This window comes from Scyliorhinus canicula, chromosome 4 (assembly GCF_902713615.1).
Source record: "Scyliorhinus canicula chromosome 4, sScyCan1.1, whole genome shotgun sequence".
Classification (NCBI taxonomy): Eukaryota; Metazoa; Chordata; class Chondrichthyes; order Carcharhiniformes; family Scyliorhinidae; genus Scyliorhinus; species Scyliorhinus canicula.
The window spans coordinates 119127287-119152802 of NC_052149.1; the positions used below are offsets into that span (position 1 = coordinate 119127287).

Genomic DNA, 25516 nt, shown 5'->3' on the forward strand with positions numbered 1-25516 from the left:
AACGGCTGAAGACACTGGATACTGCAAAGGTTATGGGCCGTGACAACATTCCAGCAAAATTGTTGAAGACTTGTGCTCCAGAACTAACTGCACCCTTCGCCAAGCTACAATACCAGCACCCATCCAGCTATATGGAAACTGCCCAGGTACACCCTGTGCACAAAAAGCAGGATAAATACAGCTTGGCTACTGCGCCTTCAGTCTACACTTGACCATCAGCAAAGTTATAGAAGGTGGCACTTCGTCGGAAATAACCGGTTCACTGCCGCTTAGTTTGGGTTCCGCCAGGAGCTGACCGCATTAGAGCCTTAGTTCAAACATGGACAAGGGCTGAATTCAAGGAGTGACTGCCTTTGACATCAAGTGACCCAGTGTGGCATTAAGGAGCTCTAACAAAACTGGTGTCAATGGGAACTGAAGGAAAACTCCCCACTGGTTGGAGTCATACGTAGCTCAAAGAAAGAATGTTGTGGTTGTCAGAAGTAAATTATCTTAGTCCCATGACATCACAGCAGACGTTTCCCAGGTAATATCCTCAGCTCAACCATCTGCAGCTGCTTCATCAATGACTTTTCCCTCCATCAAGGTTAGAAGTATGGATGTTTGCTGATGATTGCAGAGTGTTCCGCACCACTGGTGACTCCTCAAATCCTGAAGCAGCCCGTGCCCATATGCAGCGAAACCTGGACAACAGTCAGGCTTAGTTTGACAAGTGGCAAACAACATTCACTCCAGACAAGTGCCAGACAATGACTATCTCCAATAAGGGAGAATCTAACCATCTCCACATGGCATTCAATGGTATTATCATCGCTGAATCTGCAACGTGCTGAGGGGAGAACATGGAGTGAAAACTGATGGATGAGCCATATAAATAATGTGGCTACAAGAGCAAGTCAGAGGCTGAGATTCTGCAGTGGCTCACTCACCTCCAGACTCCCCAATGCATGCCTACCATCTACATGGCACAAATCAGGAATGTGATGTAATACTCTGGACCCTACTACCTTGAAGGACAAGCCATGATGTGAAGATGCCGGCGATGGACTGGGGTGAGCACAGTAAGAAGTCTTACAACACCAAGTTAAAGTCCAACAGGTTTCAAATCACTAGCTTTCGGAGCACTGCTCCTTCCTCAGGTGAATCAGGTTGTCAACCCATTGACCACTCACATTGGCAGCAGTCTGTACCATCTATAAGGTGCATTGCAAGAACTCATCAAGCATTCTTAGACAGCACCTTCCAAACCTGTGACCGCTACTATTTAGAAAAGCAAAGGCTGCAGATGCATCATGACACCGCCACCTGCATGGCTTCCTCCAAGCCATACATCATCCTGACTTGAAACAATATCACCATTCCTTCGCTGTGAAAAGATTCGGCAACTCCCTTCCAAATAGCACTACTTACATCACATAGACTGAAACGGTTCAAGATGATGGCTCGTCACTACCTTCTTCAGGTAAATTAGAGTTGGTCAATAAAAAAGTTAGGCTAGCCAATGAAGCCAACATCCTACGAAGGAATAAATCAAAAAGTTGTCAATTTAGAGCAACGTTTACGCTGGGGACACATGCCAACGAGAACAGGTGGAAGGATTGTTTCCGTAGAACTAGACAGTCTCTTTGTGCATGCTTGATTGAGAGACCATGTTCATAAAAGGATCAACTCAGTAGGGGATTCTGTTTTGGCAAATGGAGAGAACGGTTGACTTTGCTTGATTGACATCTTTAATTGGTTATAATAAATATTTCTGTGATCTCTTTTGTCAATATTTAATTGCATAATATTAAGAAGCATTAAATGTTTGAAACCTCTGTTATAATTTTTATCGGGTTATATGAACAGCAGCCTTATCAAAAGAACTTTTCTAAATGGGTGTTTTATTTTCTGAGTATTTCCACACATGCTATTGTTACAACATGGCTCATTGGTTCTGTACATGGGGGTACTAGGTGAATGGGCATAGAGACACTTGAGTTGGCATGGGGTGGGGGCAGTATTTCGAATGGGATCTTTAAGGGACAATCTGGGTGGATTGGAGCGTTAATGAGCATGGAGTGCATGGAGGTGACATGGGGAGTGGGTGGAGTGTGAGGGCATGAGGGGGTTAGAGAGCTCAACAGTCTTAAATAGAATTGCAATGAAGCCTCAGAGAACCGAGATGAGCTAGCCTCGGCACTCAGCCACCCCGAGGGCCATTTATGCTCGGCTTCAGGAGAGTGCAGGCATAGCTCTATCTTGCACTTGATCCATCCCACTTCCCTTCCACTCTCGGAATGAAGATAACAACATGTGGGGGCTTTTCTACTGAGGTTTCTCCGGTGAGTTGGGAAGTTTTCCAACGTGAACTACCTGTCTTGAAAAAAAAAAAATAGGCTTTGAACCCAACACCTGACTCAGAGGTGAGAGTCCTACTCTGAGCCAAATTTGACATTTTGGGAACCTTGCCAACAACTGTGAGCACAGAAGACCAGCTCTGATGGAAAAGAGAGTGTTTCTCTCATAACAGCGTAATATCAAAATTATGTCAAAGGTGGAGAGAATTGTACAGATGAGATGAAACATGTGCTTCTGCAAGCATTGAGGCCCAATTCAAGAATTGTTTTTGCTGCTGCCGTTAGTAATAGAGTGCCAATGGTTCTGAAAATAAGTGTCTGCTATCAATGACAGTTGCTATTGGTCTTCCTATTATTGTCAGTGCACCACTACAGACCAGTTGTGCAATCTTAATTGAAAAGCAGGTTATCCTGGATGCTAAACATCTGAAATAAGGCGATCGACCTGAAAAGTTAGCTCCTTTTCTTTTCCACAGATGAAATATTTCCATCATAATGTTGTTGTGCAATTTTCATGTTGTGACTAAAGTAATAATGCTGGTCATGTAATTTTGTAGCAAGATGTTTTTGATAAACAGCAAAACGTGTTAACTAAGTTTTATGATGTAATAGCTTCCATTGAAAAGGGAACGAAAGAGGCATGAAAACAACATATTCTCTTAAATCATTTGTTTCAGTTTAGTATGTGATGAGTGCTGCTCTCATGGACTGCACGTGTTTTTGGCTGCACCTTATCAACACAACAGTATAATTTTTGAAATGCCACATGGAATCTGCTCAGGATCTTGTGAAACTAATGTTTCCATTTCAGTGTTTTTAGTTTTGGATCAGTTGGATAAATTTAATAAGATCTCCCTGACCGTGCAGAATTTCATGACATATGTGCTGCATAGAAAATTTACATCTGTGTTTATGTGTTAGGAAGTAAATCTGGTTACCTGCAGACCCCGATTTGACTCTGCTGAAGAGGACTAATTATAGTTCTAAAAATTCCATTGTAACACACAAATAATTTAAAAGATGAAACATTCTAAATAAAGATCTGATGTGAATTAGAAACATGCTGTGCTGTGGCCTCTGCAAGCACTTTTAAATTCTAATGGTATATAAAGGTGGGGGATGGGAACCTATGCAAGGAGTCAGAGGAGGGGGAAGTCAAGGACAAAAATAAAAGACAAAGGGGACTAAGGACAATGATAGGCAGAGAAACCAAGGACTGGGGCGGGATTCTCTGACCCCCCGCCGAGCCGGAGAATTGCAGGGGGGCGGCGTGAATCCCGCCCTGATTCGGATTCTCCGGCGCAGGTTTTTCGGCGAGGGTGGCAATCGTGCTGCGCCGGTCGGGGGCCGTTGGCAGTGGTGTCCCCCCCCCCAGGCGATTCTCCGGCCTGCGATGGGCCGAGTGGCCACCCGTTTTCGGCAGGTCCCGCCGGTGTAAAATACACCAGGACCTGGCTCTGTGGGCGGCCTGCGGAGTCCTCGGGGGGGGGGGGGGGGGTGATTATGGGGGGGCACGGTAGCCTAGCCCGCAATCGGGGCCCACCGATCCTCGGGCAGGCCGTGCCGTGGGGGCACTCTTTCCCTCAGTGGCGGCCGCTGTAACGGTCCGCCATGGCCGGCATGGAGAAGAACCCTGCGCATGCGCTGGGATGACGCCAGCTCACGCTGGTGTTCCCGCGCATGCGCCAACTCGTGCCGGCCGGCGGAGGCCCTTCGGCGCCGGTTGGCATGGCGCCAACCCCGCCGGCCTAGCCCTTGATGGTGTGGAGGATTCCACACCTTCCGGGCGGCCCGGCGCTGGAGTGGTTCATCCCACTCCTCGGCGCCGGTAAGGCCCACCCTGCCGGGTAGGGGAGAATCCCGCCCCAGATTCAAACAGGGCCACAGTGAAAGATATGGGGGCTGGGACAAGTAATGGTAAAAAGATAAGCCTAAAGGCATTGTGCCTTAACACGTGGAGCATTCGTAATAAAGCGGATAAACTAGTCGCGCAAATAGATGTAAATGGTGTTATTACACCCTGGGCTAGTGCGCGGTCAATTTCAGCCCCTCTTGACCCAGAGTCTCAACACAATTGAAATAACCAATAATTTAGAAAATACTCAAAGTCTTTGGCCCTTGGCTGCCCTATAATCACAGTCACCAGTGTTGTAAATGCAAACACGATTACTGTTTATTTATAAGAAGAGCTATCATGAAATGTCCTGTGGGTTAACTATAATTTAACTCCTGGCTCCCACTTTAACCGCCTCCACCCTTTACCCACACACACAAGACAGACACACAAAGAGGGGGGTGGGGGAAAGGGGTGAAACATAATAATAAGGATGAAATACAAAAGATTAGAGTCTTTGCTTCTGATGGTGATGTTCTTTTAAGCAGCTTTAGTCACGACCTTCAGTTCAGGACTTTTACTGTGGATTAATTCAGTTTTCTGTGGTTTCAAGAATGCAGTACTGAACTTTTAGCAGTTTTCTGAAGAGAGTTATATTGCTCGCAGCAGCTTTCGGGCTTCCATGGGCTGAGGAGAACAGCGCCCAGAGGCTTTCTGGAGAGAGAGTCTGCCCTCACGGTGGCGTTTTGAAGGGAGTTAGCTGGATCGTTTTGGAGAGAGTTGGTTGGATCTCTTCCAGGATGTCAGAATCAAAACAAACCAAACACAATCCTTGGACTATGAAAAGCATTCCAGTGTGATCCGATCCACTCACCACCTATACTGGGCAGAGCATAGTCTTTTGGGCAAATTCACTGGCCACTAGCCAAATCAGTCAAAACACGTCCCAACCCATCTCTCTGTCACTGATGTCAGCCAATCTGCAGCTTCTAGTTTAAACCAGCACAACCTTCCAGATTCTTCCTGCTTGAATTAAAGATACAGACTGCTTTTGCAGGCTGCTTGCCTTAAAGTCCATTAATCATCCATGCATCAGAAATATAATGACAAAAATAAAATAAAGGGGAATAAGGGAGTAAACAAACAAACAGGAAGGCCCCTTACGATGGGTATGACATAATTGGGATTACGGGACGTGACTGCAGGTTGGCCAAAAATGGGAACTGAACATTCAGGGGTATTCAGTATGTAGGAAGGATAGACAAAAAGGAAAAGGCAGTGGAGTTGCATTGTTGGTTAAAGGGGAAGTTAATGCAATAGTGAGGAAAGATATTAGTTCTGAAAATGTGGAATCAGTCTGGGTTGAGCTGAGAACCACCAATGGGCAAAAAAACGTTAGTGGCTGTTGTATCTAGACCCCCAAACTGTAGTGGTGATGTTGGTAATGGCATTAAACAAGAAATTGGAGATGCATGTGATAAAGGAACATCTGTAATATGGATGATTTTAATCTGCATATAGATTGAACAAATCAAATTTGTCATAATGTCTGCAGGGAAGAAATTCCTGGAATGTATATGGGATGGTTTTCTGTACCAATGCTTTGAGGAACCAACTAGAGAACATGCCATCCTTGACTGGGTACTATGTAATGAGAATGGAATCATTGGCAATCTAGTAGTGTGAGACTTCTTGGGGTGAGCACTGTTGCTTCACAGTGCCAGGGTCCCAGGTTCGATTACCGGCTTAGGTCACTGTCTGTGCGGAGTCTGCACGTTCTCCCTATGTCTTTGTAGGTTTCCTTGGGTGCTCCGGTTTCCCCCCACAAGTCCCGAAAGACCTGCTGTTAGGTAATTTGGACATTCTGAATTCTCCCTCCGTGTACCCGAACAGACTGCAGAATGTGGCGATTAGGGACTTTTCACAGTAACTTAATTGCAGTGTTAATGGGAGCCTACTTGTGACAATAAAGATTATTATTATTACGAGCGACCATAATGGTTAGAATTTTTCATCAAGCTGGAGAGTGACGTCGTTGATTCTGAGACTACGGTCCTGAATTTTAACAAAGGAAATTAGGATGATAGCTTGTTTGTACTCAGCGTTTAAGTCATTGGAGGGGAAGGGCTTGGAGAGGTTTGGGGACCTGTTGTGGCGGGAAAGTTTGCCAGCTTTAAGGAGCTCTCGGAGAAAATTCAGCTTCCTGGTTCCATTCTTTTCAGATGCGTGATTTTTCAGGCAAGGATTTTCCCTCTTTCCCCTTGGCACCATCCTCCTCCGTGTTGAAGAGGATTTGTCTTTGGTCGGGAGTGGTGGGGACTATTTTATGAATAAACGGCCAATCCTATGAGCAGCGTCAGATCCATTGAATGAGTTAAGGGTGAAATGGGAGGGTTATTTGAGTCCCATTCTAGATGATGAGGTATGGACCGAGGCCCTTCAAAGGGACAGCTCCATGTCCTCAAGAGGCAGGTTTAGCACAGGGCTAAATAGCTGGCTTTTAAAGCAGGCCAAGGCAGGCCCGCAGCGCGGTTCAGTCCCCGTACCAGCCTCCCCGAACAGTCGCCGGAATGTGGCGACTAGGGGCTTTTCACAGTAACTTCATTTGAAGCCTACTTATGACAATAAGCGATTTTCATTTAATTTCATTTCATGTGCTCGACTTAGTCTAATCCCATTCAAAGTGGTGCACAGGGCACATATGAGTAAAGCAAGGATGAGCGGATTCCTCTCTGGGGTGGAGGACAAGTGTAAGCATTATTCTTGGGGGCTGGCTAACCACATTCATATGTCCTGGTCTTGTCCCAAGTAAACTTTTGAGTCTTTGTCTTCAAACCATGTCAGAGATCCTCAATGTTGATTTGGAGTCATGTATGCAGGCAACCATTTCAGAATGTCAGACTTGCCGGTGCTCCAGATGGGGTGAAGGCAGATTTCCTGCCTTTGCCTTGTTAATAGCCCCAAGACGAGTCTTGCTTGGTTGGAGGTTGCCTACTCGGCCTCGTGTCTCAGCTTGGTTGGGTTACCTCATGTTGTTCTTACATTTACTTCCGGTGGTGGCCATGAGGTGAACAGTCGCACATAAGGTGGCTCCTGCTTGGGATTTGGATTTTCGCCTTTTTTGCCTGTTTAACGGGTGTTGTTTGGAGGAAAATGGTGTAAGGTGAAAGCATTGGTTCCTCCTCCAGCGTGTGATGTCTGGAAGTTATAATACGAGGACCAAATCGAATAAGGAGTCCTCATCTGACTTGGGAGGCCCTCGTGTCACAGGAGGAGTGAAAATGGTGGAGGCCCCTGCGTCGTCGTTGCCACCCCAGTGGACAGCTCAGAGGCTGGTGGAATTCCTTACACAGGAGTTCAAGAAATAGAGCCAAGCAATCTCTGATGACCTGGCGAAGGCGATTGAGGTGGCAGTGGTATCCATTCGTGTAACTTTGAAAAGAGTGGATGTCACCTACTTACAGCTCAATATTGCACATAAATAGAGTATAGAAAATGGAGGGGGTGTAGTTAAAAATGAAATAAGAGAAGTAAAAGAGGGCATGAAAAACTATTAGCAAGTAAAAGCAAGAAAAACTAGATAATGGTTGAAAAGCATATAATGAGCAAGAGGATAATTAATAGGGCCTATCAGAGACTGAATAGGTAACCTATGTGTGTGGATACAAGATGTGGACAATGTGACTAGAGACAGATGAGATAATTTCCCTTTGTCTTCCTCATGTGTGATTAAAGGAAACACAAGGGTTCTCCCAAAAGGATATAAGCAGCCATTTACCTTCAAATTTCCAGGTTTTCTGTCACACCCCCACTGAAAATTTGCTGACTCTTAATCCTCAAAATGAGACCCTTACCTGGGCCTTTCAAATCCTTCTTGATAAATTGATAAGAATTGATACTGATCCCCTCCAAAAATGTAGTATTCCTCAGCACTCCATTGGTGTGTCAGCCAACATTTTGTGCACACACTGAGATGTGCAAATTAGACTCTCACTCTCTCAACACCACCAGCTGAGCCGAGTTGAAATGAAACCAAGGACTCATGTTCACTGTATAGCCATTGTACTCAGCAAAGTTTAGAAATCAACCTGTTTTGTGATAGGTACGTCCTCTCTGCCAAGATATATAGGGCCGGATTCACAGCGGCAGAGGCGGCCAGCCATTGGACGGAGGCAGGAACCTCTGGTCCCATGGCTATCAGTGGTTTTTCCATTGTTTGCAACCCCCATCGCCAGGGAATACGTGGCGGGGTTTCACTGTCAGCAAGACCAGAAGAACCCGCTGGTGTGAACGGTCGTAAATTTCTAGCCATAACCTTAAATCCCGAGCATTGCATGATCTTTTTTTCAGTAGATATTTTCTCTCTAACCACTGAAGAATTCTAGTTTCTCTCCAGGTTATTCTTTTGAAGTTTGATGCCTGGTTCATCTGGCAACAATTCGTGATCCGTTTCAGTACTTACTCTCGGTCTGTCTTTTTATTTTTCCATAGCTACACTAAATTGAACTAAATTATGATCATGCTCATACATCTTCCACCTGCCCAGCTTAATTTTCGAAAACTAAATGCATGACTGCCCTTTCTGTTGCTGGGCTTGCTATAAAAATGTTCTGTTGAATGTATTGTAATAAGTATACACCTTTTATACTTATTACACTGATTGCATCTCAGTTGATATTAGGGTAGTTGAAATTTCCTACAACTGCTGTATTATTTGTGCACTCCTCAGAAAATTTGTTGTTCTACCTCCCTATGACTATAGTACACTTCCAGCCTTCTTGTCCTTCAATTCAACTCCCATTTCCTCATTTGAGGCTTCTTCTCGCACCCTCTTCAAGGATATGTTAGTTTCATTAACAAATATTAAAATCTTCCTTTTTATCCCCCTCCTTATCTCGTCTGAAAATCCTGCAACCAGGAATGTTGTACTGCCATCCCTGCTCCTCTTTAAGCCATGTTTCAGTAATAATTATGATATCGTACTTCCACATGCCTATCTGTGCCCTCAGCTTATTTGCTTCATTCACTGACCTTCTTACACTGAAGTACATTAAATTAAGCACCATAAAACACCTTTGTTGTCCTTTGAGCGTCTTGAAAAAATGAAAAAAAAAAGAATGAAAATCGCTTATTGTCACTAGTAGTCTTCAATGAAATTACTGTGAAAAGCCCCTAGTCGCCACATTCCGGGGAGGCTGGTACGGGAATCGAACCGTGCTGCTGGCCTGCTTGGTCTGCTTTAAAAACCAACGAGTTAGCCCAGTGAGCTAAACCAACCCCTAATCTTGAGAAGGTTAAGTTTGAACTGAGGGGAAGGACAGGGGGGTTCTACAATTCATGGGCATTATTCATTCTACACTTTCAAGAACTGGATAACATCGAACATTAGTTGGGGGGGATGGGTGGGAGGGTTGGGGGGAGGGGGGCTGTGTGTATTAAGGGTGACTATGGGTAATCCCTGATTCCTTCTTGTCATTTGTTTATGTAAACAGGCGGGCTAATGTTTGGGGTTTGGTGGGAGGATGGGATCGTTGATATTGTTATAGGGATTTACATATTTGTTGCTGATTATTGTTTATTGTTGGTGGGTATAAATTTGGGAGAAAATGTGAAAAAGGAGGAGAATAAAAATATTTTAAAAAGAATCACACCATCAGATCATTCTGGATTACAAAGCAAAGCGTAACGATATATTACCAAAGAGTAATATCTCCCCAGCTTGTAAGTCTTTGCCTCACATGAGCCTTGTCTGTGATTCCAATTGCCAAGAAAGTGTTCCAACCTTTCCACATATTCAGTCCAGTTCCCATTCTCTTCCACTAACTCACTGGTAGACCCAAACATAGCCATGGTGCTGCAAACCTATCTTTGTTGGTAAATGTGGCTAAACTTTGTGTAGAATATGCTGAAACTCAAATTTGTTTTACTTATGTCGCCAAAAAGATGTGGAAATTTGACCACAAAAAGGTAGCCAAAAACGCTTTGTAAGTTAATCTTTCAAATACAGTATGGACTCAAAACAGGATCAGCTAGTTTTTTTCTTAATTTTAACAAATCAATTCTTTTTTTTTTACAATTAAGGGTCAATTTATCATGGACAATCCTCCTACCCTGCACACCTTTGGGTTGTGGGGGTGAGATCGACGCAGACATGGGGGGAATGTGCAAACTCTACACAGAACACGTGTCCTCAGTGCTGTGAGGAAGCAGTGCTAACCACTATGCCGCCATGCTGCCTCTGGCAGGGAGAGGGGAGGAGCAGCTAATTAAATAGCGAAATAACTAACAGAATAGATTTAGTAACAACAGTTAAATGTGAATGTACACCAGTAACAACAAGGCAGCAGGCTAGCATAGTGGTTAGCACTATGGCTTCATAGCGTAAGGGTCCTGGGTTCGATTCCTAGCTTGGGTCATTGACTGTGCGGAGTCTACACGTTCCCCCCGTGTCTGCGTGGATTTCTTCCAGGTGCACCAGTTTCCTCCCACAAGTCCCGAAGGACATGCTGTTAGGTAATTTGGACATTCTGAATTCTCCCTTCCAAACAGGCACTGGAATATGGCGACTAGGGGTTTTTCACAGTATATTCATTGTCGTATTAATGTAAGTCTACTTGTGACAATAAAGATTATTATTATAAGATCTAATAATGTCACAGCACTCACTGATGACATTAGCAATGGATTTAAATAAGAAGATGCATAATAATAGCTCTCTATAACGCATGCACGCGCACACAGAGTCACTCATCCCTTTTGGTCCCACTTGATTTGGAAATTAAAACAATGAGCAGAGTTTTGGGATGGCTGTAGATTTTCTCCTCGCCCTGTGCAACATTTCAGTTGTCCCAGGTCCTGCTGTTGCTGCAACTGCCAACTTGCCATCTTGATTGCAGAAGGAGTCTTATCTCTCTTCCTCTCCAAAAGATTCACCACCACTGTTGCCGGTTCAGACTTGAGGCTGAATGACACACTGTTCACAAGTCTTGCAAAAATGACTGTTTCTCTTCCACATTAGCTGCTCATTATCGATGACGACAAGATAAATTGCTTTCCTTTTGCAAGAATTTTTAATGTATCGCCATATGCTCTGCTGATCCATATTTGAACATTTAAGTTTAGCTTTCAAAAGTAGCATGCACCTTGGGTCCAAATGAAGCAACTATTTAATTTCCTGCTTACTGAAGGAGTAGACAGATGGTGTATCCACTTTGAAATTGTGCATTATAGTTGGGACTGGGATCTTCTAGTATGGGGAATGGCGAATGACTCAACTGATGTCACCGATGTGCCTTGGGAACCATAGGAAGTCGTTACTAGCGCACATGAACGGTACCTAGTAGGAAATTTAAACTTCCAATTGCCAGTTTACCCTGCCCCGAATTTCTGCATAATTTCTATTGATTATAAATGGGATCAAATAGCCAGAATCTGGGAGAATTGGGCTGTTTTCCCTATACTGGTATTGGCATGGATTCACTTACAGCTTTTCACAGGTATAAAGCGTGCTGAGCGGTGTAACTTTAAGTAAATCAGCTGGAGTGTCCAAGCACAATGGAACCTACAACAATGTTCGCCGCAATCTCCACACTGCTCAGCATTCTTCTGGCAATAGTTATCCCCATCCCCAAAATATTTACCTGCCGAACACAGAAATGTTTATTCCCCTATATCGGAAATGTTTAACTACCCCCAGCAATGTTTCAGCCCCTCCTAGCTGCCCACCCCCTGGACTGTATTCAGCCCCTCCCTGGCCTACCCAACGCCCGTCGACACACTTTCAGGAATCCCTGCACCTTGTCTGACTAATGTCGGAAGAGTCAGCATTGTTGAGAATTACAGGTTGAGAGAAGGTAAACAATATCAGGGATGAAGATGATGATTCAATTGGGTCTGAGAGGTAGGTGAGCACTATCGGGGCGTGAAGGAGCGGTGGAGCATTATCCAGGAGTGAGGTGCATGTGCATATTTAAGAGGTGAGGAATGGGGTTCAGTATTTTTGGGGTAGGTACAAGATGAGCATTGTCAGGAGTGAGAAAGGGAGTTGAGTGTTGCTGGGGAGTGACTTTGAACATTTTCAAAGTGAGAGAGGAAAGTTGAGCGTGGGGTGTGAGGAGAGTTGAACATTGTCGGGGAGTTAGAGAGGGGAGTCTGAGCATTGTTATTTAGTGAGAAAAGGAAGTGAGAAAAGCACTGCTGCGAATTAAGAGAAATTATGCAGAAATTTGGGGCAGGGTAAACTGGCAGTTGGAAGTTTATATTTCATACTAGGTACCTGGGTCAATTGTTTTATTTTTAAAATTATACTCCACAATATTTGATTGTAGTCCATTGTTCACATTTTCTCTGCATTGATTTTTCTTGTCAGAACTGAAGGTTGTCTTGCTCGCATGTTGACCAGTTTCTCACAAGAATAAAATTGTTTCCTTAGTATTGTTTCACAGTATCGTGGATTCCACAGCAGAGGAGGTCATCTGGCCCATCACTTCTGCACTGACTCTTTCCAAGTTAATCTGACTGCTCTCCTTTTTTGCCATGATTTCCTTTAAGTGTTTAACAAATTTTGACGGCTTCTATTTAATTTGAATCCACCTCACGAAATGGATTTCAAATCCGAACTCATTTTTGTATAAAAAAGCATTTCCTCATGTTGCCTCTGTTTAATTTTGCTAATCGTAAATCTGTACCCACTCTTTATCAATCCTTCAGCCATCGAAAACACTTTTTCTTAATCAGCCCTTCATGATTTTAATCATCGCTTTCAAAGCTTCTCCCTTTTTTGCTCAAAACAACCCCAGCTCTCTGTCCGTCCAAGTAACTAGTTTCTGGAACCATTCTAGTAAATCTCTCCTGTACCCTCTTCAAAGCCTTTGTTTCCTTCCTTTTCTATAAATTTAGAGTACCCAATTCTTTTTTTCCCAATTAAGGGTTAATTTAGCGTGGCTAATCCACCTACCCTGCACATCTTTTTGACTTGTGGGGGGTGTGACCCATGCAGACACACAGTGATCCGGGATTGGAATCGAACCCGGGTCCTCGGCGCCGTGAGGCAGCAGTGCTAACCACTGTGCTACCATGCTGCCCCCTAATTTCCTTCCTAAAATGTGGTGCTCAGAATTAATTACAGCTAGAGCCAAGCTCTTTTCAAGCATTGTAGGCTGAAAATGTGAGAGGCATCTGAAATCTGATCACACTCCGCTGAGAATCAGCAACTGCCATCCTTTTTTTTGAGAAATAATCCTTCTTCCACTTTGGATCTAGGCCTGACATTGGAATGTGTTATTTTATCCTGCTCCATTCCTTCCAGAAGCTCCCTTTTCTTAAACTTTGGAAGCTCTTGGTTTTAAGCAATTTTTAAAAAATGTTTCCAGAGGTAGTGTGCTTGATCCATAGTGATATATTGGATACTAAAAAGCACTATTTATATAATTCAAAAGTTTATTTTATTCTCTCTCCCACACCTAACTGAACACAATATTACAAAATTCCTTTAAGTGCCAGCTAGCTGAATTCCAGAAGGTACCTCATTTTGAAAAAATATAGGAATGAACAAGGCCATTTACTCCATAAAACTGATTTGTCTTGCAGATTAATTCTCTTGACATTCAATCCTAATACTTTGTCACTGTTACCTTGTTTTATAAGCTACTCACTGCTTGATGAGACTTCTTTCCCAGCATCTGTTATTACATTTCCTTAATCATAATTGATGTCCTCCAGTTTACTTTCTTGACATACTTTAGAGTAAACATTTGATTTATCATATCATAAATACATTATGCCCTGTCCAATCACCATTCTAGATTGTAAAAGCAATCTTGAGTCATGGATAGAAAGGTAGAATATATAAGGAAGAGAGAGAGATAAACTGAAATCCCCAATTCCTCTTCCTTTCTATCAATAATCAGTGTAGTTTATTTTTGAAAAGGCTCGTGTATAACCTGTTAGTGGTCAATTTAAAGTGAGCAACGGACTTCTATGGATTTAAATAAGGAATATTATTTATTCATACATCGTGGAAAGTCTATGCTACGTCAATCCCACAATGTACGGGGTGGCATGTGGCACAATGGTTAGCACTGGGACTGCAATGCTGAGGACCCGGGTTCAAATCCCGGCTCTTGGTCACTGTCCATGTGGAGTTTTCACATTGTCCCCGTGTTTGCATGGGTTTCACCCCACAACCCAAAGATGTGCTGGTTAGGTGGATTGGCCAAACTAAATTGCCCTTAATTGGAAAAGAAAAATAATTGGCTACTCTAAATTTATTTTAAAAAATCACACAATGTACACCCAATGAGCATACAATTAAATAAGGTAGAGTGCTTATTATACCTGTTGCTCGTTATGCTTTCCTTAATTTGCTCTGTTTTAATTACGCTTGCCCAAGAGTCGCCAGGTATCTTTTCGATACCACCACAAGGTTCAAAACCGAATACTGATCAAAGACTCGATACACCAGTTAGTAAGTTTGAAATCAATGCACATTTATTTACACACACAGTCAATTACTACTCATGCACAAACTCTACTCACTAAGCTACAACTACTACTAAAAGCCTATACTTAGCTTCGGGTGCCCACTCAGTCAGAGGAACAATGGCCGTTGTCCGGTTCTGAGACTGCTGGCTTCGTACTGGTATAGAATAGTAGCTAGGAGCGTCTGTCTCGTAGCGTGCGTTGACCTTAGACTTACTTGACTGGTGCTTGGCGGGTCTCTCGTCGCTGAGAGCCAAGGTCAAGATGAAGGTGAAGAAGAAGAGAGCAATCTGTCTTTGGGGACTCCGCTTTATACCCCAAAGAGGCTTCGCACTCTTTTGGGCGGGCCTTGAACGTGGCCCCAATTAATTGGACCATGTTCCAATCATTTGTATTGATTCTCTCCAATAAAGGGGTCATAGCTTGATCACTGGGTGGGTCCTAGGTGACCATTGGCCTCCCTTTGTTTTAGTCTCCACTGGCGCCGGGGAGTCTGCTCTGGTACCGATTGCTTAAATGTTTCTCTTTTGTCCCCGGAGATAGCTCATTACTATGCTAATGGCTTGTAGTATCGGTTTTGTCTGGGAGCTGCAAGTTCCAATCCACAGGCAAACCTTGCACCTGCTTGTTTCCTTAGCACTGTCCAATTTTCCCTGTACTCTTTGCAAGTGTCCATTTTGAAATCGGGACGTGGCCACCCCAGGTGGCTACATACCGAAAAGTTTTGGGGATGTTTAGAGGAATAGGGCAAAGCCAAAAATACTCTTGTCACTAAGCTGGAATGCAGGAAAGGATACACAGATAACCAATATCAGAGAATTAGAGGAAGTGGGAGGGAATGGATAACTGGTTGCAGAGACGAGTCTGGAATCATTAGTCAGTCAGATGTAAGACATTTTAAATTCATTCATTGGCAAGACCCTAATTGTTCTTTAGAAGTTGCTGAAAAGCTGCTGCCTTGGACAGCTGCAGTCCATACACAGAGTTGCCAACTAGCACCAATTTTCTTTTTTTATACAGAAAATTCACTTGAATAGGGGAGTGCGATTTCTAGCATCGAAATACGCAAAAGGAAAGCTGATTGGCTTGCCTCCCGAAATGCTTCATTTGGTTTCCTTGGCGACAGGGCCTCGTGCAGATGCTCCGCCCCGCACACTCATAGCGTTTGCGTGTCAATTGATTCTGAACTTTGCGCAGTCTGGCACATGATGCATCGAGGTGCATGTATTCATAGAACATACAGTGCAGAAGGAGGCCATTCGGCCCATCGAGTCTGCATTGACCCACTTAAGCCCTCACTTCCACCCTATCCCTGTAACCCAATGACCCTTCCTAACCTTTAGGACACTAAGGGACAATTTATCATGGCCAGTCCACCTAACCTGCACATTTTTGGACTGTGGGAGGAAACCGGAGCATCTGGATGAAACCCACGCAGACACGGGGAGAACGTGCAGACTCCGCACAGACAGTGACCCAGCGGGGCTCTGGCGCTGTGAAGCCACCGTGCTATCCACTTGTGCTGCCCGTGCTGTATTGGTTTCCTTGGTGACAGGGCCCCGCGCGGAGGCCCCAACCCCCCTCATCTCCACCCCGCACACTATATAGCGCATGCGTGTCATGTGATCCTTCATGCGGCCTTGCATCAAGGTGCCTGTACATGTATGTTAAAACATTGGATTTGCATTTTCCATTTGTGTTTTAGATTTGTGCAATAAAGGCGTAAAGCATTTTTTCTTTGAAATGAAAATACCGATTTTACTGCCAAAATACAGATTTGTGGTATCTGGAATACTTCTTTCTGTTGGTAAAGGTTGGCAGCTCTGTATATAGTAAATATACTTGCAAAGTGCTGTTGCAGGAATTTAACCCAGTAAGCGTCCAAGTCAGGACAGTGTGGTGACTTGATGGGGAACTTGGAGACCGTACTATTCCTGATGGTTTGAGGCCCTTGCCCTTGTAGAGCTAGAGGTCGGGTGTTTGGGAGATGCTTTTGTATAAGCTTTGGTGAGTTACGGTGGTGCATCTTGTAGATGGTACACATTATTGCCTTGGTGAAGAGCTGGTGGTGGAGAGAGTGAATGTTTAAGGTGGCAGTTGGAGTACCAGTCAAGCAAACTATGACCTGGGTGGTGTCAAACTTCTTGCGTATTTGTTGGAGCTGCAATCATTCATCCAGGCAAGCAGAAACTGTCTATCACAAGCCTGATTTGTGGCTTGTAGATGGTGTAGGTTTTGGGGAGTCAGGAGGTGAGTGACTTACTGCAAAATAACAACACCAACTAGTATTTATGTCGCACCTTTAAACACACTCGTGCAGATGGCCAAAGAACTAAGTTTTAAGGAGTATATTAAAGGAGGATAATAGGTAGAAAACAGGAGGGAATGCCAGATCTTAGGCCCTGTACAACTGAAGGCATAGTCAACAATTGCTTAAAAGGCAGAATTTCCCTGAAGGTTGTATGACTCTAGAGGAGATCATAGAGATAGGACTGAGCAAGGAAATGGAAGGACTTGAAAAGAATGATGTGTAGTTTAAAATTGAAATGCTGTTTGAATGAGAGCCAGTATAGGTTAGGGAGCACAGGGGTGATGGGTATATAGGACTTGGCATGATGAAGGACATAGGCAGCAAAGTTTTGGATGAAGTCAAATTAAGTATGGAATGTTGGAAACCAGCCAATGATGACAGGAAAGGACATGTTAAGGTTTTGAATGTGGGAGCAAAAGCCATATTTGGAATTGGAATAGACTACTTTGCACTAATCTTTCTTTTCAAAAGTCCAACAAATTTGTTTTCCAGGAGCTGTCAAGTTGTGGCTGGAACAAAAAGGAAAAGCACAGTTCATCACCAAATGTCGTAGCCTTCACTAGGAGGTTTAATCATGTGAGTATTAGTTGAGACTTGGGTAATGGGATATAGATATCAAGTGTTTATAAAGGAGATTGCATTTGATAATCTGGTAAAAACAAATTAATTGAGACTAAAAATGGTAAACGTTTATTAAAAATTAAAAACATTGGCAGTTCTCTGAGGTCCAAATATTTATTCCATCCCGAATACACCTGTTGCACAAATTGATAATTCAAAAATGTTGTACGTGCGACACATTTACGTTGACCCTTTGCTAACTTACTTTAAACTCATTGAAGCGCATCTGCCACTTAAACTGAAAAGTCAGAAGGACAAACACATATGAATATTTCAGTTGCCGCTTCTTTGTTGGAATGAGACTGAAACAAATTTTATATTAAGGTTATACACCCAAAATGGTAATAACACTTTTTTTTTTGCACAGATACTGTCAGATAAGGAGCACTTTGAACATGTACTGGTTGTATTCCAAATTGCCTACATGTAGTTTCCCCCATTTTTATTTTGTTTCAATGTGACAGCTGTTGAGCAATTTTGTTCCTTATTCCTCCTTGCCCCTAACCTTTCTCGACAAGTTCATCATCCTTAAATTAACTAATCTGCCTTTTAATTAAGGTGGATAAATCACTCTATGCCAGTTCAAAATTATCAGTATCATATTAGATTATTTTCCAGAATGCTAGTTGGCGTTTGGTAGTACAGAACTTAAGTATTACTAAAAATAGGTACTATTGGTATTCTTGCAAACTTTCTTGATGAGTCCAAGACAAAAAGCTTCGAAAGCATGTCTCTTTTTTTCAGCAATAATACAAATTTCTTTAGCAATATTGATGTCACAAGTGATGGTGAGAACTGTCTGCTGTTCAATTATTTTGGACATCATAAAAAAGATTGATAGACTGATACAGGAAAATTGTAAGGATTCTTGTTATTTTCTTTACCCGTAATCTGCTATCACAAAATTGTGGGTTCCAGCCCCGGTCCAGACGCTTTGGTATATTGTCCAGTATGTCACTTTGCTGTAGTTTTGGCAAATACTGCACATCAGTAATGCTGTTTCTCAGGTGCGTGATTAAAGTGAGGCCCCAGGGTTGGGTCCGTTTCCCCCTCCCCCTTCAGCACTTCCCAACTGTTTATTGTTCATTTATATTTCCCTTCACACGTGAATGCATTTCAAGTATCCTGCTTTAATCTGACCACAATGTTAGTAAACACTCTTGCTGTGATTGACAGTGTTACAACCCACTCGGGCCAAACACGATGTTGTATCCGATTCCCCTCCTACACCACGGAATATGAACTCACCCGGTAATTGAGGGGACGGCGCCTCCCCCCTGACTGGGAGGAACTTCACAGTATATAAACCTCAGTCTGGGTCCAGGTTGTGGAGGGTGACCCTTCGAGGTGAGGAGTTGTAGAACTTGTTATTGTGTATAGTGTAAATAAACCTTGTTCTTATCCAGCTTACTGTGCGTTCCACAAAGTCTCTTGCTTCGGCTATTTCACTGGCGACGTGGATAAAGTGGAACTGCTGCAGCCAGCAGGCTTTTCACCTTCGACTTTCTTTGTCTAGGATTGGAGAGGCCTACGCCCCGAGCACAACGATGGCGCTTATCGGTAAACTGGAGCTGTTCAACACTAATGCCGACAATAGTGCCCAATACGTTGAGCGACTGCAACTTTTTTTCATCCCAGTGTCATTGTCACGCTACTAACCACCATCGGCGGTTCGACCTAAGCATTGATTAATAGCCTCACCAACCCGACCAGACACGCTGCCATTCGCGCCATTCATTACCTTGGTCAGGAGGCATTTGAACCCGCAGCCCCCAATCATGGTCTGGATATAACGATTCCACACAGCCTCGCAAGCCGGGACCGAGACCAAAGGGGAGTTTCTGGCATGCCTACAGACGCTCGCTGCTCCTTGCGAATTCAGGGCCGCATTTGCCGAGTTCCTATGGGACCATTTTATTTGTGGGCTACAGGCCAGAGAGGCACAGCGGTATCTGCTCATGGAAACTCCCTTGACCCTCCAGCGAGCAATGGACATCACACTCTCCGGGGAGAGTGCTGAGCACAGCCTCCAGGAACCTAAGGGCATTGTGATCTTCAGCATCGGACGTTGGAATGATCGCTGACCGGTCGCAACTCAAAATGAATAGCCGGGCCCTCCATGAGGAAGCGCCTGCCGCAGGGACCCACCGCCACAATCCAGAGCGGCCTCGGAAATTTGGGACACAGGAGCCAGATTGGCTACTTATGCCTTCGACCATAGAGGGCACCACCCATGTGCCCGTGGTGTACGGGGACCAATCAGCTTGTTCACCATTGGTGGTGGTCCACGGCGACGGGCGCAGCTTGCTGGGCCGCGATTGCCAATGGCGCATGCAATTGGATTGGCAGCACATTTGTCATATGTATCCTCTCAGGCCGGAAGAATTACTGGCTAAGTTCCCGGGAGTCTTTGCCAAGGGCCTCGGTATCATAAAAGGGGCGATGGCCTTCACATCAGCGTGGACAGGAATGCCCAGCCCCGTTATTTTTGCGCCTGCACAGGACCGTGCACACTGCGCCCCAAAGTTGACCATGAGCTGGATGAGTTGGAACATTTGGGCATCATCCACTCTGTCCATTTCACAGATTGGGCCGCACCTGTGGTCCCGGTATTGAAATCCAATGGTTCTGTACTATAAAATGACTGTGAACCAGATATCCCACCTTGACTGTTACCCAGTTCCTCATATGGAGGTCTTGTACGCGAAGCTCAGCGGGGAAAAAACATTTACAAAACTCGTTATAAACCACGCATATCTGCAGCTTGTCCTGGAAATTTGTCACTATCAACAACCTGTATGACTATTTCGCCTGTGTAATCTTTAAAAAAAAAAACAATTTTTATTGAAATTTTTACAAAATATAAACAACTCTGTTAACAAAACAACCGCGGTAACACCTCAAGAACAATTCCCACCCAACTTCAAAAGCAACTACAAACAAAAGAAAGAAAAAAAACCCAACAGAACACCCAACAACAAAAGGGGAAAGAGATAACACCCGTCACATCCCACAGACCCATGTACACAGTTCTCCCCCCCCCCCCCCCCCGATCCAGAAACCCCCCCCCGCCCCGGGTTGCTGCGGCTGCCGGCCTATTTCCCTACCGTTCCGCCAGGAAGTCCAGGAAAGGCTGCCACCGCCTAAAAAACCCTTGTACTGATCCCCTCAGGGCAAATTTCACCTTTTCCAATTTGATGAACCCCGCCATATCATTGATCCAGGCCTCCACACTTGGGGGTCTCGCATCCTTCCACTGAAGGAGAATCCTTCGCCGGGCTACTAGGGACGCAAAGGCCAGAACCCCAGCCTCTTTCGCCTCCTGCACTCCCGGCTCCACTGCAACCCCAAATATTGCGAGTCCCCAGCCTGGCCTCACCCTGGATCCCACCACCCTCGGCACCGTCCTTGCTACCCCCTTCCAAAACTCCCCCAGCGCTGGGCACGCCCAAAACATATGGGCGTGGTTCGCTGGGCTCCCTGAGCACCTAGCACACCTGTCCTCGCCCCCAAAAAACCTACTCATCCTCGTCCCAGTCATGTGGGCCCTATGCAGCACCTTGAACTGTATGAGGCTAAGCCTCGCACAGGAAGAGGAGGTATTCACTCTCTCCAGGGCATCCGCCCACGTCCCCTCCTCAATCTCCTCACCCAGCTCCTCTTCCCATTTACCCTTCGGTTCCTCCACCGAGGCCTCGTCTACCTCCTGCATCACCCGGTATATGTCCGAAATCCTCCCTCCTCCAACCCACACCCCCGAGAGCAACCGATCCCGCACCCCTCGTGGGGGCAGCAAGGGGAACCCCTCCACCTGCTGCCTGGCAAACGCCCTCACCTGCATGTACCTAAACATGTTCCCCAGGGGGAGCCCAAACTTCCCCTCTAACTCCCCCAAGCTCGCGAACCTCCCCTCCACAAACAGGTCCCTCAACCTCCTAACCACCGCCCTGTGCCAGCCCAGGAATCCGCCATCAATGCTCCCTGGGACAAACCGATTGTTCCCCCGTATCGGGGCTTCCATCGAGCCCCCCACTTCTCCCCTGTGCCGTCTCCATTGCCCCCAAATTTTGAGGGTAGCCGCCACCACCGGGCTCGTGGTATACCTTGTTGGAGGGAGCGGCAACGGCGTCGTTACCAGCGCCTCCAGGCTCGTGCCCACACATGACGCCGCCTCCATCCTCTTCCATGCTGCCCCTTCCTCGTCCATTACCCACTTACGCACCATTGCTGCGTTGGCAGCCCAATAGTACCCACAGAGGTTGGGCAACGCCAGCCCCCCCCCTATCCCTGCCTCGTTCCAGGAACACTCTTCTCACCCTCGGAGTCCCATGCGCCCACACAAATCCCGTGATATTCCTGTTGACCCTCCTAAAAAAGGCATTCGGGATAAGGATGGGGAGGCACTGGAACAGGAACAAAAACCTCGGGAGCATCGTCATCTTAACGGACTGCACCCTCCCCGCCAGTGACAGCAGTAACATATCCCACCTCTTAAACTCCTCCATCTGCTCCACCAACCTTGTGAGGTTGAGCTTGTACAGGGCCCCCCATCTCCCAGCCACCTGGACCCCTAGGTACCTGAAGCTCTTCCCTGCCTGCTTCAATGGGAGCCTACCAATCCCCTCCTCTTGATCCCCCGGATGCACCACAAACAACTCACTCTTGCCCAGGTTCAACTTATACCCAGAGAAACCCCCGAATTCACTAAGAATCCTCATCACCTCCGGCATCCCCCCCACCGGGTCCGCCACATACAGCAACAGGTCATCCGCATACAGCGACACTCGATGCTCCTCCCCACCCCGCACCAGGCCCCTCCAGTTCCCTGACTCCCTCAATGCCATGGCAAGGGGCTCAATCGCCAACGCGAAGAGCAAGGGTGTCCCTTGGGGGGCAGGGGGGCACCCCTGTCTCGTCCCCCGGTACAGCCGAAAGTACTCCGACCTCCTCCTGTTTGTGGCTACAATCGCCATCGGGGCCTCGTCGAGCAGCCTCACCCACCGGATAAACCCCTCCCCAAACCCAAACCTCTCCAACACCTCCCACAAATACTCCCACTCAACCCTATCAAAGGCCTTCTCCGCATCCAATGCCACCACTATCTCGGCCTCCCCTTCCATGGCCGGCATCATAATGACATTGAGGAGCCTTCGCACATTCGTATTCAACTGCCTTCCCCTCACAAACCCCGTCTGGTCCTCATGAATGACCCCGGGCACGCAATCCTCTATTCTAGTGGCCAGGATCTTTGCCAGCAGCTTAGCGTCGGTGTTCAGCAGCTAAATCGGCCTATATGACCCGCACTGCAGAGGGTCCTTGTCCCGCTTCAGGATCAAGGAAATCAGCGCCTGTGACATAGTTGGGGGCAATGCCCCCCCCCCCCCCTCCCTTGCCTCGTTAAAGGTCCGGACCAACAGGGGGCCCAACAGGTCCACATACCTTTTATAAAATTCCGCCGGAAACTCGTCCGGCCCTGGCGCCTTCCCCGACTGCATGCTCCCTATCCCTTTGACCACCTCCTCCAGCTCGATCGGCGCCCCCAGTCCCTCCACCTGCTCCTCCTCCACCCTCTGGAATCGCAGCTTGTCCAAGAAGCGCCCCATTCCACCCCCCTCCTCCGGGGGCTCCGACCGGTACAGTTTCCCATAGAAGTCTCTGAAGACCCCATTAACATCTACTCCCCTCCGCACCACCTTCCCAGCCTTATCCGTCACTCCCCCAATCTCCCTGGCTGCGTCCCGCTTTCAGAGCTGGTGTGCCGTATTCATCACTGCCCCCTGTGCTTTCCTCCACTGAGCTTCCGCCTTTCTGGTAGTCAATAGGTCGAATCTAGCCTGAAGGCTACGCCTCTCACCCAGCAATCCGTCCTCTGGAGCCTCCGCATATCTCCTGTCCACCCGCACCATCTCCCCTATCAGTCTCTCCCTCTCCCTCTGCTCCCCCCTCTCCCTATGGGTTCGGATGGAGATCAATTCCCCCTCATCACCGCCTTCAATGCCTCCCAGACCGTCCCCACTCGGACCTCCCCGTTGTCATTGGCCTCAAGGTACCTCTCGATACACCCCCGAACCCCCTCGGCCACCTCCTCATCTGCCAGCAGCCCCACCTCCAAGCGCCAGAGCGGCCGTTGGTCCCTCTCTTCCCCCAGCCCGAGGTCCACCCAGTGCGGGGCATGATCTGAAATGGCAATGGCGGAGTATTCCGCATCCTCCACCCTCGAAACCCACCCCTTACTCAGGAGAAAAAAATCAATCCTCGAGTAGGCCTTATGTACGTGGGAGAAAAACGAGTATTCCCTGGCCCTTGGCCTCGCAAACCTCCAGGGATCCACCCCCCCAATCTGGTCCATAAATGTCCTCAGCACCTTAGCCGCTGCCGGCCTCCTACCCGTCCGGGACTTGGATCGATCCAATGGGGGATCCAGTACTGTGTTAATGTCCCCCCCCCATGATTAGGCTCACCACCTCCAGGTCCGGAATGCGGCCCAACATACGCCGCATAAACCCCGCATCGTCCCAATTTGGGGCGTAAACATTCACCAACACCACCCGCTCCCCTTGCAGCTTGCCACTCACCATCACATATAGAATAGATATAGATATAAAACAGTACAGCACAGAACAGGCCCTTCGGCCCTCAATGTTGTGCCGAGCAATGATCACCCTACTCAAACCCACGTATTTACGCTATACCCGTAACCCAACAACCCCCCTCTTTTTAGGACACTACGGGCAATTTAGCATGGCCAATCCACCTAACCCGCACATCTTTGGACTGTGGGAGGAAACCGGAGCACCCGGAGGAAACCCACGCACACACGGGGAGGACGTGCAGACTCCACACAGACAGTGACCCAGCCGGGAACCGAACCTGGGACCCTGGAGCTCTGAAGCATTTATGCTAACCACCATGCTACCGTGCTACCCCGCCACTCCCGCCATATCTCCCGCCACTTTCAGCCACCACATTTAACGCTTCAAACGGCACCTTCTTCCCCACCAGGATCGCCAGCCCCCTACTCTTCTCATCCAGCCCTAAGTGAAATACTTGGCTCAACCATCCCTTCCTCAGCCGAATCTGGTCCACCACTCTCAGGTGTGTCTCCTGGAGCATGGCCACATCCGCCTTCAGCCCCTTCAGGTGCGCAAATACCCGGGCCCGTTTGACCGGCCCATTCAGCCCCCTCACATTCCAGGTTATCAGCCGGATCAGAGGGCTCCCTGCCCCCTCCCCTGCCGATTAGCCATACCCCATCCCTTGCTCACCCCCGGCCAGCGTCCCCCGCTCTGCCAGTTTCCCACGCCGGCAACTTCCCCCCTCCAGCACCCCCTGCGTCCTCAAGCTCCTTCCTGACCGTTTCAGCAGCAGCCCGGTAACCCCCCCCCCCCCCCCCCCCCCCCCCCCCCCCCCCCCCCCGGCGGCTAGGACCCCTCCTAGCCGCGCCCCTCCCTCCATAGCACTCCCGTGAGCCAGCTAACTTCTGCTGACCCCGGCGACTACCGCCCTACCTCCGACCCCTCCCCACGTGGGACTACCCCTCCTCCATCGTGCCCGTCAACGGGTCCTCCCCCCCGCTCTTGCGCGGGAAAAGAAAACAGCCAGCAACGACCCGTGCTTCTCAGCCCCGCCCCCGCCCCACCATCTCCCAGCGCTGGAAACCCGCAGAAAGCCCGCGCGTTCGCCCTGCCCGGCCCCGCATCCTCCAGGGCTACTCCCATTGTCAGTCCCCCCCCACTCACCAGCTCCCCAAACTCCCCGTTTACCCCTCTGCCCGAACCCGTCCACCCGACCCCTACAGAAAAACCCATACAAAAAAGACAAATCGACATCACCCCACCCACCCTTAGGCCAACCCACATCTTACATTAAACCAGGCAAATACAAATACAGTATTATACAGCATCCCCCATCTTTGACCCTCAGTTTGAGTCC

The 25516-nt window shown here is 47.0% G+C and overlaps 1 protein-coding gene across 4 annotated transcripts in view; it reads left to right on the forward strand.

The window, feature by feature from the left end:
• The window catches only part of ralgps2 (Ral GEF with PH domain and SH3 binding motif 2), a 646420-nt gene that overhangs the window by 263846 nt on the left and 357058 nt on the right, over positions 1 to 25516 (forward strand). For all 4 annotated transcript variants that reach the window (XM_038795105.1, XM_038795106.1, XM_038795104.1 and 1 more), the window contains one exon: positions 17456 to 17539. In XM_038795105.1, coding sequence (XP_038651033.1) covers positions 17456 to 17539 — 84 coding nt within the window. The remainder of the gene's footprint in view (positions 1 to 17455; positions 17540 to 25516) is intronic.